The sequence below is a fragment of the Microchirus variegatus genome (genome assembly GCF_963457635.1).
Source record: "Microchirus variegatus genome assembly, chromosome: 23".
Classification (NCBI taxonomy): domain Eukaryota; kingdom Metazoa; phylum Chordata; class Actinopteri; order Pleuronectiformes; family Soleidae; genus Microchirus; species Microchirus variegatus.
Genome location: NC_139824.1, coordinates 18,134,535 through 18,152,065, shown reverse-complemented (window position 1 = coordinate 18,152,065; position 17,531 = coordinate 18,134,535). Strand labels below are relative to the sequence as shown.

The 17,531-nt window shown below is 40.6% G+C and overlaps 1 protein-coding gene across 1 annotated transcript; it reads left to right on the top strand.

Annotated features, from left to right (window-relative positions):
• Positions 1-278: 278 nt before the first annotated feature.
• ldlrb (low density lipoprotein receptor b) lies at positions 279-17,316 on the top strand (the record flags this gene model as incomplete). The annotated part of the gene is made up of 18 exons (XM_083909745.1): positions 279-360; positions 5,432-5,557; positions 6,226-6,348; positions 7,526-7,903; positions 7,993-8,115; positions 9,424-9,543; positions 9,637-9,759; positions 9,849-9,977; positions 11,072-11,243; positions 12,781-13,008; positions 13,092-13,210; positions 13,356-13,495; positions 15,044-15,185; positions 15,292-15,444; positions 15,539-15,718; positions 16,859-16,930; positions 17,017-17,177; positions 17,278-17,316. The coding sequence occupies 18 exons, from the start codon at positions 279-281 to the stop codon at positions 17,314-17,316; spliced, it is 2,610 nt and encodes an 869-aa protein (XP_083765871.1).
• Between the last annotated feature and the right edge of the window lie 215 nt (positions 17,317-17,531).

Genomic DNA, 17,531 nt, shown 5'->3' with positions numbered 1-17,531 from the left:
GTGACGCTCTCGTCCAATTTCAAACATCACACCACCGCTGTAGCTCCGCCCACTCATAGAAAAATGGTCAGTTAGTTGTGACTCGAGCTCCATAATATTGTGTCTCACAGACGCTGCTGTCGTGTCTCCTCCTCTGTCTCCTCTTGTCTCCTCCTGTCTCCTCCGGAGCCTTTTACGCACGGAGCCTTTTACGCACGGACCCTCCGCGCTGACTGTCTGACACTGTTGTCTTTCATTTGCCGGTGTAGTCGAGGACAGACCGGGAGGACACACGGGACATGTCCGGGATGATGAGGACACTCGCGGGACTGTCCACATGCTGCTGCGTCCTGCTGCTGATCCACTGCGCGTCTCCGTCAGGTAAGAAAGTTACGCTCCGTCGTGAAAAGTTATTCAGGTTTCATTTTATTTTTTATTTTTGAATTATTCTGTGAAACCAGAGCCTTGTTATTAGTGTGGGAGTCGATTTTTGTCGGATATCGATGACACGGAAAAGTGCGTTTTTACGCGTCCATCCTGTATGAATGGAGTTTTACGCACGGCGCGTTGATTGGTTCCCTTTCGTCCTCGCCGAGCGCAGCCGAATGAAGCCGAGCAGCCAATCGCTGTGGCCCGAGTCACTGAGCCGGTGTCAGGTTTCACTTCAGAGGAAGAAGAAGAAGAATCGACGATACGCGGTTCTCTCTCTCTCTCTCTCTCTGAGCGCAGGGCGCGGCCACAGTTTCTGGCATCTTCTTCTTCTTCCTCTTCCTCCCTGCGGCTCCGCAAGTGATGCAGGAAAATCCGCATTTTTCACCCAGCGTGTGTGCGGGTGTGGACAACAATAGCTCATATTTTACATTTTGACTTGTTCATGAGGAAAAAGAACAAAAACAAAACGGGCAAAATGTCACTAAACTGTGCCAAACCATGTCAGCCCACTCCACTAGTTTTATCTTTTATTTGTCTATTTTTAAAGTTCTGTTTAAACTTATTTAATGTTTTAATCCCATCAGCACAGTTGTGCCATAATATTTACTTCTTAACTTGGAATAAAAGTTAGGTTTTTCAGTTCTTACCAAGTGCTTTTATACAATTATATTCCCCGGAGATTATATTTTTTACCCCCCTCTCATTTGGAACCATCGTTGGCACGATCTGGAAGCAGTTGGTTCATTAGTATTATTGTTAGTATTAGTAATAAAAATAACTAGATTTAAAGGAAAGGGTTGCATTTAAAGGGAAAAACACACAGATTTACAGGATACACTGATGACTAAGTGAAAAAGTGAAGAAAAAGCACTCGGAGAGCACAAACCCTCACTGAGGTTTCCCCTCAGCATCAGTCCGCGCCTCTGTATCTCACATCAAACCCTCAGTGAACTGAGAAACAAGACTTTTCTTTCCTATTTTCCTGTGAAACTGTGGTTTTTCACCTCTCTGGTTAAAAAATGAGTCACTAATGAGCTCAAAATAGACTCAGCTGAAGCTACTCGTCCTCCAATAATCCAAAGATTTTCAGATTATTGCAGATGTAGATAAACTTCCTCTCTAAGTGTGTAAGTCAGGACACTGCTGTGTTTGATTTTTGTCTATATTTATATTATTTATCACGAACGTCAGACCGTGGTCGCTCGTGAAGATGCTCTTTGCTGTTGTTGGTCAACAAATATTAGATCTGTAGAGAAAAAGCTCTTTGTTTTTAGTCGACGATAAACTTCAGTCATTAAAATCATGACAATAATTCACAGCAGAAGTGAGCTGTGATGATTCTGTACATTCTGGTTATTGATTAACTCATAGGTGCAGCTGCAGAGTCCATAAACACACCTTTTTGTCCAGGTGTGTGTGTGTACGTACGCCAGTGGCCTTATATGACTGTGTAGGTCCTGGTCGTCAGGTTCAGCTGTTAGTATAAATAAAGACTCTGTGGACAAAAGCTCATTTTTACTTTGCACTATGTGGAGTGAAAAGTGATATAGTCATAGATTTTGATGATTACATTGACATGCAGCAGCAGCAGCTCTGTCATCTGTATCTGGACGCTTTTATTAGATTAGAAAATGAAGTGGTCGTAACTGAGGTGACGTCAAATAACTGAGTTTTATTCCCAGGCATTTGGTCATGTGTGTGTGGTTATGTTTGTTTCCAAGACGAGGCAAGTTTATTTGTAGAAATCTAGGAAATTCATAGTTCTTTACAGGCAAGGAAATACATTTGAAATTAAAACACAATCAATTATAGAAATTAAAACAATTTAAAATCGAGCAGAAATGAATAAAACATTGGAAGGCAATTTAAAATCATTAAAAAGGAAATTTTCCAGTGAAAATGATGTCGATCAGAACATATTCAGAGTTCATAAATACATACATTTGGAGAAAAAAAAACCCAAAAAACTCAGTTTTTGTGACTGATTTTGAGTCATTTTATTTCTGAATTGTCGAAAAATACTTTGAACTCTTTGGAGAACGTCTGACCGTGGAGCTACGGTGACTCCTGCTGCACCAGGTCTCACTGATCCTGCAGAAACATTGCTATGTCTGGTAGATCTGAACAACTAATGTCAGATTAAAGGAAAACTGGATTAAACCAAACAAGCGAACGTCCGTGTTGTTCCCGTTAAATCCTCCTCCTTCACTTTACTCTTTACTCAAACGGACCAAAAACCTTTTTATTTCAAGTGACCACAGAGCTCTTCCATAAATAAACCATCTCCTCTTCATCCACCAAACTAAAATAAACTCACTTTCCTCCCATGAATATAAAGTCAAACCAGTTTCTTCACAGTTTTCTGTCGCTGTGTGAACTCGTGTGAGGAGGCAGACGTGGAAACATGAAAACATTTGCTCTCACTGTTTATAGTTTAGTTTCCACTCTGAGAGACGAGGCTCTGGAGGTCAGGAAGTGAAGCTGGTGACCCACTTTTGTTTCCTTTGACACACACACACACACACACACTTATACACACAAATAATAACAAAATAATTAAAAGATCAGTGAGAAACTCTTTTAAATGTTCCCGTAAAAACTTCTTTTTGTGCTTTTTGAGAAACTCTTTCCTGGAAACCCTGCTGGCTGTGAGCCTGGCATCCCCCCAACAACCATGTGTGAGTGTGTGTGTGTGTGTGTGTGTGTGAGAGCAGTTTCCCTTAAAAGGGTGTGTGTGTGCGCCTGTGTGTGTGTGTGTGTGTGTGCGGGCTGAAACACCACGCTGACTCATTGGTCCCTGGAAAACCAAAAAAAGCGAAAACAAAACATCACTTTTTCTCTTTCTTTTCACAAGAAATGATCCTGAGCTTATTTTACAATCTCCTCACACACACACACACACACACACACACACATTCTTGTACTTGCTGCATACTGAGGACTGGGTTGCTGACAAAGTGAGGACCAGCATTTCCACTTTATAAATCAACACAATTACAAATATCTACTTCATGAATGACATCTACAAAGAACTACTGGTTGCAGTACCATAAAATGTCTGTAGGTGGAGCCCCAGAGCAAAAAGGCCTGGAAAACTTTTTTTTTTTTTTTTTTTTGGGTCCAAAATTTGACAAAAACGTCATACGATACTATGTCGTCCAAGATTAGAAAAAAAAATTTGACCCAAAATTTTTGGTCCAAAATTTGACAAATATTTATTTATTTATTTATTTTTTTTGACAAATTGAGTATAGCATGTTTACAACCTAAGGAAGTGATTTAAATGAAAAAAAAAATTGAGGACTGGCCAAAATGTCCTCACTCCGTAAAAATGACCTCATTTTGTTGGTTAAAAACCCTCACTGGTCCTCAGTATGCCACAAGTACAAGAACACACACACACACACACACATCAGTATCACAGCCCCCCCCCCCCTGTTTGTCTTCATCTCTTATCACTGACTCACTGACAGACTTCCTTGTGTTTTCGCTCTCTCTCTCTCTCTCTGTGGTGATGCTGTTACGGAGAATGTCACTGTGGGACCAATCAGTACGTGGTGGTGTGATCGCTGAGGCTCCGCCCACATGTCGCATTGTCTTAAAAGACACACTCTGTGACACACACACACACACACACACACACACACACGTGTCACCACAGCCTCCAGGTCACAGGAGGAGCAGAGGTGATGATGGAGGACGATGTTAAACGTGTGTGTGTGTGTGTGTCGTACGTTTGCTTTGACTGCGTCGAGTCCTTCGAGCCCAAAATAAACCCAAGGTCACGTCGAGGTCGTGCGACGACGTCAAAGTGGAACCGAGTGGTGAAGCCGCTCACACCTGTGTGACAGAACCATGTGTGAACTCACTGTTCCCTGCTCTCCAGGTGTAAAATACACAATAAAAGACGGACGTAATGAAGAAAAAGTTTTTCCCAGAACCTCAAAATGTCCACAAATGTAAAAATGTGCACATTTGAGAAGCTTAAATAAATATAGACTCAATAATAAAGCAGAAGTGCGTGTGTGTGGTTGTACATAGTCAAGTATAAGTGACTGTTTGTTTGTGGGAATGAGGAAATCATGTAAGAAGGAACACGTCAGTCTAACTCTAACTAGAGCTGAAACTATTCATCCATCATTAATCCATTAGTAAATGAATTGTCAACTATTAATTGGTTTTTCATGATTAAAACCAGATTTCTGATTGTTTTAGCTTCTTAAATGTGAATATTCTCTTTGTTTCTTTGCTCCACATAAACAAAGAAATCATTAAAAAACTGAATCATTTTGGTTTGTGGACAAAAACAAAGACGTTTGAGAAAATCGTCATTTCCAGGTTTGACAAACACTGATCAACGTTTTTTAACATTTTCTAGGGCTGGGCGATATATATCGGGAAATTTATCGTTATCGAAATTTACAGCGATAATCGAACGTCATTTTGCCGTTTTCGATACATTCGATAATTCAAAAAAAAAGAGAAAACAAAATATAAGTTGTGTTTTTTGTGTGTGTGTGTGTGTGTGTGTGCAGGCTGCCTGTGTGTTCATGTCCCTTTAAGACACTCGGACACTTATATCAGATAAATGGTCAATAATGCAAAATTAGGAGATGACGTCATTTAACAACTTCAAACTCGTCGTTCATTTATCGTTATCGACGTGAGCTGCTCAATATATCGTGATATTGATTTGAGGCGCAGCCCTAACACTTTCTGACATTTTCTGGACCAAACCATTGTTGTTTTTCCCCTGGAGTCGGTGAACATGTAGTTGTAGAGTAAAGAATCAAAGGAGTGGTTTTCACACCGTCCTTTATCTCAAAGTCAATAACCGTCACTGAGTTTTTGTCTCGTTTTCTGTTAAACGTTAACTCTCAAAGTCGCGGATCACAAGCTGCTCACGAGAGAGAGAGAGGGGGGGGGGGGGAGGGGGCAGTAAATGCTGATAAGTGTAAATGTGTGTTAGGGTGTGTGTGGGTGTGTGTGTTAACTCTGTTGTTTTTCTGTCTGGTCACAGATGCAGCGTTCACATGCAGCTCCACTCAGATGAAGTGTGCAAACGGCAGGTGTGTGACGCAGAAGTGGATCTGTGACGGATCTGACGACTGCGGAGACGGAACCGACGAGCTGCCCGAGACCTGTGGTCGGTTATTTATGTTCATTAATAAACACGGAATATATTTATACGGTGTTAGGGACGCTACGTTGATTATTCTGACATTTATTTTCCTCTTCCTAAATATCCTAAATTCTCCACCAAGGAGGTTATGTTTTCGTCTGTTAGTTAGCGACATAACTTGAAAAGTCACAGACGGATTTGGATGAAATTGTCAGGAAATGTCCGCGATGAGACCAGGAACAAGTGATTAAATTTTGGGCGTGATCCATAGACGCCATCACTGGTTAGAAGACTCGCCGTCTGACCCAGGGTGTATTTTGTCTGCGCTCTCGGAGTGCTTTTCTAGTTTCATATACCCGGCTAAAAAAAAAAAAGAATCATTTAGATACTGAATTATCAAGCAGGGTGTATGAAAAAGATCCAATCTGCACATTTTGAAGTGGCAAATTCTATCAAAAATAGCAATAAGTAACTCTGTGTTTTTATTCTAATAACACAAGTCATAATAATCAAGTCAAAGTTGAACTGAAATAGGTTTAATTCAAGAAAAACGACTGTTAATAACTGTTCTTTTGACCTGCTGACTCACACAGAAGCTACAACGGAGAACCATAAACGCATTACTGTCATAAACCTGATTATTCAGTCTTATCCGTCTGTTAATCTGTGTCTCTGTGTCTCTGTGTCCTCAGCGACCAAAACCTGTCTGCAGTCAGAGTTTAACTGCGGCCTCCCGACCAACCAGTGCATCTCAGCCAAGTGGCACTGCGACGGCGCCGACGACTGCAACAACGGCGCCGACGAGAACAACTGCAGTGAGTTAAAAAACATCCTGACCGATAAAAGACTGCGTCGCTAAGAAAGATCACGGGAGACAAAAATGTCAAAACTCCTTTAATTTTCTTCTTCTACTGTAGAAAGACGGTGGTTAGAAAATGGTGGCGTCCATAAACCAAGACCCTTGACAATAATTAATATGAAAGGCAGATTCTAAGTCTATTTTAAGGCCTTTATACACTTATACAAATATACTTATGTGTAGTATTTCCAGTATAATGGAGCTATAAACCATTCCCACAGTAAACTCCTCTTTAGGAAAGTGTCCCACTATGATCCATCTATCATCTAAGGCGTTGTTTCCCAACCCTGGTCCTCAGGGAACATTGCCCTGCCGTGTTTTAGATGTTACCCTGCTCCAACACAGCTGATTACATTTTTGAAAAAAAGTTTTTACAAAAGTTGAAATATTACATTATTGAAAAAAAATTAAAATAAATTGAAATATAAATTATTATTTTTTTTTTTTTTTTACAAAAGTTGAAACATTGCATTTTTGAAAAAAAAACAATTTGAAATGTAACTTTTTTTTTTTTTTTTACAAAAGTTGAAACATTACATTTTTGAAAAAAAATTAAAATAAATTGAAATATAACTTTTTTTTTTTTTACAAAAGTTGAAACATTACATTTTTGAAAAAAAATTAAAATAAATTGAAATATAACTTTTTTTTTTTTTACAAAAGTTGAAACATTACATTTTTGAAAAAAAATTAAAATAAATTGAAATATAACATTTTTTTTTTTTTACAAAAGTTGAAACATTACATTTTTGAATTTTTTTAAAATAAATTGAAATATAACATTTTTGAATTTTTTATTTTTTTACAAAAGTTGAAACATTACATTATTGAATTTTTTTTTTTACAAAAATTTAAATAATATATTTTTTTTATTGACAAAAGTAGAAACATTACATTTTTTAATTTAATTTTTTACAAAAGTTGAAACATTAAATTATTTGAATTTTTTTTTTTACAAAAGTTAGTTTTCAGGCTTTTGCAGAGCTTGATGACGAGTTTTTGTGTTTTTGGATCAGGGCGCCATCTAAAACACGGCAGGGCAGTGTTCCCTGAGGACCAGGGTTGGGAAACACTGATCTCAGGTTATCAGAGCAGTAAATCTCATCCCCTCTCTCTCTCTTTTCTCACCACAGCGGCCAAAGTGTGCAGCGCCGCAGAGTTCCGCTGTGCCAACGGTCAGTGCGTCTCCGAGTCGTACGTCTGCGACGGCGCCAGCGACTGCTCGGACGGCTCGGACGAGGCCTCGTGCGTCAGAGCCACGTGCGGCCCGCGCTCCTTCCAGTGCAACAACTCGGCGTGCATGCCCGCCTCGTGGCGCTGCGACGGCGACGCCGACTGCGCCGACGGCTCGGACGAGTGGCCGCAGAACTGCGCGGGGGAGCGGCCCGAGAAGACGCCGGCGCTCTGTCAGGCTCACGAGTTCCAGTGCGCCGACGGGGAGTGCATCCACGGAGGGTGGAGGTGCGACGGAGGCAAGGACTGTCACGACGGATCGGACGAGCTCAACTGCAGTAAGTTCATCCGTTCACGTATGTTCTCGTCCTCGTCCTCCTGCGTCGTCCGGTTCTTCACGTTTTTTCACCCGTTTGTCTGTTTCCAGCTCGAGTCACTTGTCGCCCGGATGAGTTCCAGTGTAACGACGGCGCCTGCGTCCACGGCAGCCTGCAGTGCAACAAGCGAGGCGACTGCAGCGACCTCAGCGATGAGATCGGCTGCAACATAGGTGACTGTTCTTCACACACACACACACACACACACACACAGCAGGGTTATTATAGTGAACGGAAACCAAAAATGTGTTTATTATTTTTATTTTTTCAAGAAATAGAGAAACAAAAGGAAAGAAGAACATAAGAAGAAACATCAAATAATGATGATATCAGTCCAGGGTCATAGTTTGACGATAAGGCGAATGATAGGAAAGCATAAGTATAGGTGCACTCAAAATAAAATAATTTAGTTATAATAACTAAAAGTAAACACAATTGTAGATAAATTCATTCATTCTGGATTACAGACCATTTCAAGTTTGACTTTTGTTTTACCTGCAGGTGTTTAAAGAAGTTTAAAGAATGAACTTAATAGGATTTAATCGTCCATATTTAGTTTCTTATTCACACATTATTTCATCCTTTTCAGCGTCTACAAAACTAAAGACTAAAACTAAATAAGATAAGAGATAAAAGAGAGAAATTAACAGCAGTAAAGAAAATGATAACCATGCATTAACAAGACAAGTACAATATATAAAGATATTAAAACTGAGACTATATTAAAAAAAAAGTTAAATAGAGTTAAATAGAATGTACATAATAGACAATTTTCAGAATATATATACAGTAAAAAAATGTATATACATATATGTGTGTACAAACACAATAATGTTATCTAATGTAGACGCCTTAAAGGGATAGTTGCCAAATAATTAATTTTAAAATAAATATTAGGAATGTATATATATGTTTTACATATATTTGGTTGGGCCACCTGACATTTTTTGTTGTTGTTGTGAAGTTAAAATTACTGTTAAAAAATAAGTTATTAAATATGGGAATATGCATTACATTTATTTTGAAAATACTTTTTAAAAATACCTTTTTAGAAGCTTTATTTGTCGTGTATATATATATGTGTATATATGTATATATGTATCTATATATGTGTGTATATATATATATATATATATATATATATATATGTGTATATATGTATATGTGTATATATATATATATATATATGTATATATATGTATATGTGTGTATATATATATATATATATGTATATATGTATATATGTGTGTGTATATACGTACATACTGAAACGACTAAATCATTTGTTGAATTAACTCTGATGAGAGTTTGAGAATTTCAACCCTATAATAACCTCGAGACACACACACACACACACACACACACACACACACACACACACACACACACACACACACACACACACACACACACACACACACGTGTCTGTATAGTCTTTAAACTCACGCCTCCTCCTCCTCCTCCTCTTTTCTCCCTCACAGAAAACTCGTGTGACGGTCCGACGAAGTTCAAATGCGTCAGCGGAGAATGCATCAGCGAGGAGAAGCTGTGCGACACACGGAGAGACTGCAGCGACGGATCTGATGAACCGGTCCAGTGCGGTGAGTGTGGAGCGTGATGTGAATATCACACAAATAACCTTCAGTCTTCAAGTCTAGATAAATTCGATGATTACGATTCCTTCGTCTCCACAGGCATCAACGAGTGTCTGGCGGGAAACGGCGGCTGCTCCCACGTCTGCAGCGACCTGAAGGTCGGCTTCAACTGCTCGTGTCCGTCTGGGTTCAGTCTGAACGACGACAGGAGAACGTGTGAAGGTGAGCGTGAGGACGCCAAACATCACAACCTCAAAAAAAACGATCTGAGTTATTGAACGCTGTTGTCGTCGTTGTTTCTCCTCCTGCAGACGTGGATGAATGTGCTCAGCCGGACGTCTGCAGTCAGATCTGCATCAACCTGCCGGGCAGCTACAAGTGTGACTGTAAGGACGGCTTTGAAATCGACCCTGCGACCAAAACGTGCAAAGCTGAATCAGGTAAATACTACTACTACTATCCTAAAAGACTTCCACTGAGGGCCACATCAGCATAATGGTTGCCCTCAAAGGGCCAGATGTAACTGTAAGACAGAATAAACCAGGGGTTTTCAAAGTTTTGACACCTGAGGCCAATTTAGGAACCCAACATTGGACTGAGGGCCGCCAAAAGGAAAAAATAACAGAAAGAAATCCCATTTGTAATCATTTTAATGACCAGATTTCAGTTCTACAGTTTAGCGTTAAGTAATATAAGCGTTAATATAATGTAATGTAAAGGCGCCATATGTAAGAATGTGGCCAAAAACAGTTACTACATTCAAATTCAAAATACCGAGGTCTTTTAGGTGTTGTTTTCTGACGTAAATGGCAACCCGTGGTTGCTCGGCAGCTGAGACTCTACTGACTGCAATGATTGGTAGACGGCGGTAGGTGGCGCCACATGACGCCAAAACATGATTTCAAAACATAAACATGATTTGCAGTCTGCAAAATATTGTTTTTAAACGCAAATATTTTGTCTGTACTGTTGTTGTTGGTGAGTTCAGTTTGTTATATGAACATTTTTCCTGAGTCTCTGTGACATATTAGGAGGATTTTATGATTTATTACATAATGCACCTTTAAGTAATATAAGCGTTAATATAATGTAATTTAAGCATTAATATAATAACGCTTTATAATTTATTGGGTAATTACCCAGTATTTTGGCCATTGTTCTTACCTTCTAATTACAGGTTAATACCAAGTAACACATTTCTGTTACCATATATTTACTGGGTAAATAGCTAGTAATTGGGGGCTGTAGCTACCTGCTTATTACCAGCTTATAACCCAATAATACACTAAAATTCACCATATAGAAACCAGGTAAATACCCAGTATTTTTGTTTACACTTATTGGTCTGTATCCAGTAATGTCCAATAAACATTTAACAAGCTTAGTCGCTCCTGGATTAAAACTATCAACTGTAATTCATTGCGGGGCCGCCAGAAATGTTTCTGCGGGCCGACATTGGGCCCCGGGCCTTATGTTTGACACATGTGCTTCAGAGTAATAACGCTGTGTCTGGTCTCCTCTGTGTCCTCTCCAGGATCTGTGCCGACCCTGTTCTTCACCAACAGACACGAGGTGAGGAAGATGACGGTGGACGGCAGCGAGTACGTCCGCGTCGTCCCACAGCTGAAGAACGCCGTGGCTCTGGACATGGACATGACAAACAAGGTCCTCTACTGGTCTGATCTGAGTCTGAAGAAGATCTACAGGTGACAAAGACGCCTTTTTCATTTATTTACTTTGCACAATTTAAAAAAGAAAAATCCACAAAGATTGACAAAGAATAGGAAATAACACACAGTGCAGGAAGAGGCAGAAAACCTTGAGGGCTTATTTCAAGCCTCTACCGCTATTAAATTAAAATTTCACAAAAAAAGAAAACATCTATGTAAAAGTTAACAAGCTAATAGTAACAAATTATATATAAAATACCAACAATAATGACAATAACAAACATTAATATTAAAGCAAAACGTGAGTGTGTAATGTATGTATGTCCATGATTGGAATATGTTAACGCATGACGCGTTTCCATGACGACTGGCCAGAAAAAGACGTCAAACATGACGTCGTGTTTACGTGCCGCGACACCGGAGTCCAGGCACCGTTTAGCAGTTAGCACTGTTAGCTGCATTAGCTCCTTTTAGCACTGTAAGCGCTCCAACAGTGGAACTGGAGGTTAACGCATGACGCGTTTCCATGACGACTGGCCAGAAAAAGACGTCAAACATGACGTCATGTTTACGTGCCGAGACACCGGAGTCCAGGCACCGTTTACCAGTTGGCTCCGTTAGCTGCATTAGCGCCGGTTAGCGTTAGCCTACAGTTAGAACTGGAGCGGTCTGTTTATTAAAGGAAAAGAGCAGCGCTAACAAATAACGTTAGCGTACCTGTGTAAATGCCTCTGTTTTTAAAGATTAGTGTTACGTTAAAGACTAATTTTAACAATCCGGACTCACGCAAACATGACATCACGTGTGTCTTTTTCTGGCCATTCGTCATGGAAACGTGTCATTACACACGTTAACGTTTGACAGCACTAGTTTATAACCCTAATTTATTAATTCCTTGAGCTTGTGTGAATCAAAATAAGACATGGAGACATGGAACAACAACACATGAAAAACAGCAAATGACAAAACTACCGTTAAATTATCTTTTAAGTATCTTTTGTACAGGGTATCCGCGAGGTCTTAAAAAGTCTAAAAAAAGTCTTAAATCCAATCATTTGAATTTAAGGCCTTAAAATGTCTTAAATTCTCCTGAAATCTCATAAAAAGTTTTTAAATAGAATTTCGAAAGGTCTTAAAAAATCTATTAACGTTAAAACGTTTATTTAAAAAGGTGCATAAACTTCAGTCTCGCTTCGAAATGTTCCTATTTTTGATGATGCGATAACAACAACAACACGGAACTAAAGTAGGCCACTTGTGCTGCCCGGGGAGAATTTATCGAGCACCCCACCACTAGCTAGCATGTTGTGCGCGCGCCGCAGTGTGTTACAGCTTAGCTTAGCATAGCAGCGGAGAAAACTTAAAACTTGCCAGTATGTATTTGAAATGGGTCTTAAATTGTATTCGTTGTGGTCTTAAAAAAGTCTTAAAGTTGACTTGTTGAAACCTGCAGAGACCCTGTTTTTTATTTTATAGAGGAACCGTTTTTTGCCAGTCATTCCATAATTTGGTCTAAAGATTGACGAGTGTAGTAGCGCTGGAGCTGTGAATCACGACTCTGACCTCCCTGCAGCTCCAGCATCGACGCGGCGAGTAACTCCTCGTCTCACTCGGTGGTGATCGGCAGTGGGATCGAGGCCCCTGAGGGCCTGGCCGTGGACTGGCTCCACGGCAACATCTACTGGACGGACGGCGTGATGAAGAGCGTCTCCGTGGCCACGACGGACGGCAGCAAGAGGAAGACGCTGGTGACGGAAAACCTGGAGAAGCCCCGCGCCATCACCGTGGACCCGGTCAACAAGTGAGCGGACACTTTCAGACGCGCTCACGTCTTAACTTTTTTGCTTTTTCCCTGGTTGTTAACGCTTTACGTTCCCGTCTCAGCTTCATGTACTGGACAGACTGGGGCGAGGAGGCCAAGATCGAGAAGAGCGGACTGAACGGAGAGGATCGCGTCGCTCTGGTGACGGAAAACATCATGTGGCCTAACGGCATCACTCTGGGTGAGAAGGAAGACGAGCGTGTTCACGACTGTGCAGCGCTGATAAAAGTCTAATCACTGAACTCCTGCTGCTGCTGCTGCTCTCTCTCTCTCTCTCTCTCTCTCTCTCTCTCTCTCTCTCTCTCTCTCTCTCTCTCTCTGCACAGATCTGGTGAACCAGCGTCTTTACTGGGTCGACTCCAAGCTGCACACGCTCTCCAGCGTCGACGTGAACGGCGGCACGAGGCACACCCTGATTTTTGACGCAGAGAAACTCGCTCACCCGCTTTCCCTCGCTGTGTTTGAGGTGAGCGACGAAGGGGAATTCGTTCATGAAACGTGAAGAAGAATAAAACGGGAACTACTTTGTTTTTATGCAACTTCAGTCAAATGTTAGGGCTGAATTTCAGAGCAGCTGCTAAAGGCGCCATATGTAAGAATGTGGCCAAAAACGGTTACTACATTCAAATTCAGAACACATAGGTCTTTTAGGTTTCGTTTTCTGATGTAACTGGCAACCCGTGGTTGCTCGGCAGCTGAGACTCTACTGACTGCAATGATTGGTAGACGGCGGTAGTTGGCGCCACATGAAGCCAAAACATGATTTGCTGTCTGCAAAATATTTTTTTTTAATGCAAATATTTTGTCTGTACTGTTGTTGTTGGTGAGTTCAGTTTGTTATATGAACATTATTCCTGAGTCTCTGTGACATATTAGGAGGATTTTATGATTTATTACATAATGCACCTTTAATGATAGTACATGCAAAGCCACTGCTTTTAATTTCATATAATATTAATTAATTCTACTACTACTTGAACAATTCAAATCCTCACTGTAAATACACTCATGCATATATTTATATATTTATAACACTGGGTTACAAAAAACAAAAATGTGTAAGTCGTCTCTGTCTTTTCAACGGAATTAGGACCATGTTGCACTCGCGGAATCCAAAAATGACATCCATTTTTCTCAATCAGGTCAGATTTTTAATAGTGCTGGAAAAAGACGCCCGTGACGTCATGTTTCCGTGACTCCCCGATTGTTAAAACGAGTCTCTAAAGTAACGCTAAAGTTTAAAAACAGAGGCACACATACGCAGTTACACAGGTACGCTAACGTTATTTGTTAGCGCTGCTCTTTTCCTTTAATAAACAGACGGCTCCAGTTCCACTGTAGGCAAATGCTAACGGCGCTAAAAGGAGCTAATGCAGCTAGTATACATGGCGTCTTTTTCCGGACAGTCGTCATGGAAACGGCGTCATGCGTTAACCTTTTGCACAGCGCTAGTTTTTATGCTAATTTAATTTTGAAAAATCCGATCTTCTGACTAAATTGATGACATTTTTGCGACATTATACCACATTTAATAGCTAAATAAACACGGTATGAGCACTTTATGAAACTCGTGACTAGATTCCTGTTAGGAACAATGGTTTATTCAGCGCAGATGTAGCAGAAAAATACGTCAGGATTATTTTTGCAAGATCTTGCAACGGAAGCCATTTCATTCATTTGTAATATATATAGATATATATATATAAAAAAACAATTTGTCATAATTTGGCACATGCAAAATCTTCAGAATTTGTTTATTGCAAGAAATATTAAAGAATTTAGCATCGTATGACGCACATGTAAACAACAAATATGTAGCTTTGTTCAGAAAGTTGACCTGATTGAGCAAAACCAATGTGATTTTTGGATTCAGAACATCAACACGATCCTAAATCGACTAAATGTTTTGTTGTTCTTTGTTGTCCTTGTTCAGTCAAGTTAAATTCCTTGCATGTGTTGGCCAATAAAGCTGATTGTGATTCTAAAATAATAAGTCTTTCCTTTCCCCCCGCAGGAGAAAGTGTTCTGGACGGACGCCGCTAATGAAGCCGTGTTCAGGGCCAACCGTCTGACGGGGAAGGACATCACGGAGCTGGCGGGGAACCTGAACCATCCTGAGGACATCATCGTCCACCACAACCTCAAACAGCCCAGCGGTACAGAGACATGGCTCCGCCCTCAGAGTTACCCACAAACAAACAAACAAACAAACAAACAAACAAACAAACGTGTTGTTCTGATGTTCTCTCTCTGTCGCGTCAGGTCTGAACTGGTGCAGCGGCAGCAACCGAATGAACGGAGGCTGCGACTTCCTGTGTCTGCCGGCGCCGCAGATCAACCAGGGCTCGCCCAAGTACACCTGCGCCTGTCCCGATCACATGACCCTGGGCGCCGACATGAGGACGTGCGTGACGGGTAAATAAATGGCATCGATCGGAAAACAAACCGCAGCAGCGCGAGACAGAATCGACGGTCGCGGTAAACCTTTTTCGTTCGTCTTCTCGTGCAGACAAAGGTGAAGCAGCTACGACGACGACGACGACGACGACTACGACCACTCGGCCCACCACGGCCAAACGGCCGGTAACCACGACGACGACAACCGTCATCAGAGCAACAGAGAAGCTCTCGACTGTCTCAGCCTCTAAGACCACGCAGAGCTCACAGCAGCCTTCTGTCGACGCTCAAGGTACAAACTACACAAACTTACACCATAGTTTCACAGGAATATGTCAATATTTCATGTCTGTGCCATAAATTCCACGCTCTAGCAAACAGTCAGGTCCGTAAATATTGGGACGTGGACACAATTCTCTTTTTTTTGGCTCTATACGCCACTACGAGGGATTTGAAATTAAACTAACAGGATGTGCTTTAACTGCATATGTTCAGCTTTAATTTGATGTGAAAAAATTTGATGATTCATGGTTTTTACTTTATATTTGAGCAGGATCCAAAATAGTGATTTGAATGGGTTTCAATGTGCACATTTTGGTGCGAAGGTGTGTTAACGTGAGTATTTTTGTTAACGTTGTTAAAAAAAAAAAAAAAAAAATCACATGAACATTTTTTAAAGCACCCAAAAATACACATCCTGGCAAATTTTGAACAATGTGCATGGAAAAATTGAAAAAGATATGCTAAAAAGAAAAAGTCAAAAACACAAAAAGGTGTCTCAGTTTAATTTGAGGGGATTTACGTCCAAATCAGGTGGTGTAGGAATTACAGCACTTTTTAGGGACCAAAAGTTATCAAATTAAAGCTGAACATGTGCAGTTAAAGAACATCTTGATCGTTTCATTTTAAATCCATTGTAGTGGCGTTTAGAGCCGATATTTATAGACCTGAGTGTTTATAGTAACTTTAGTATGGATGGATGGATGTCATCACAATTATTGTTATTATTATTATTATTATTATTATTATTATTATTATTATTATTATTATTTTATCAACAATCTCTGCTGCTGCTGATATAAATGACTGTACTTCTATAAACACATCATCACTGACTCTGATGCTCCTGTATAAATGTATAACTTGAGTTTTTTCTCTCCACTGATGCTTTGTTTGTTTTTTTGTTTATTGTTTGCACACCTTCGTGTCTTTTGTACTTTTTTGCCAGTATGGATTTGAAATGGGTCTTAAATTGTATTCATTATAGTCTTAAAAAAGTCTTAAAAAGTCTTAAATTTGACTTGTTGAAACCTGCAGAGACCCTTGACCGTCATGTTTTTTGTGCCATTAAGTTGTTTTTAAAACCACAACATTGATCTTATCGTCTAATTCAAAGGGATAATATCTATAAATAAATGATTTATTCTTGCAGGTCACAGAGCAGCCGTGCCCGCAGAGGCTCCGCCCACTCACCCCATCGCTCTCTACGCCGTGTTGCCTATAAGTGAGTTCCACCTCTCGGCTCTCTGTGTCATCTCCTGTCTGTCACACACTGAATGTACAATGACCTTTGACCCCTTCGCTCTGCAGTGCTCGTCACCGTGCTGGTGGTGGCGGCGATGCTGCTGTGGAGACGCTGGCGTCTGAAGAACACCAACACCATCCACTTTGACAACCCCGTGTACCAGAAGACCACGGAGGACGAGGTCCACATCTGCAGGAACAGCTCCGACGGCTACGTTTACCCTCAGGTAAAGATTTTCACTCTGACTCCTCAAAGGATGGTAGCTGTTTTGTTGTTGTTGTTGTTTTACAGCTTTAATTTATGTTACTTTCCTTTTTCCCCCCCAGAGGCAAATGCTGAGCATGGAGGACATGGATATTGCATAACGGACAGATGAAGAAGGCCTTTATTCCGTGTGATTTGAAGCGTCACATGACGTTTTTCCCTCTCCCTCGGTGACCTCAGCACTGTGTGTCGTCCAAGTCTGAAGAAACTTTAAAAACCAAATATTTAAAAGCTTTTTTATAACAAAATAGAGCTCAACACGGCTTCAGAATGAAGGACTAAAGCCTCGTTTTACACGATCGTGTCTTTGTAGAGG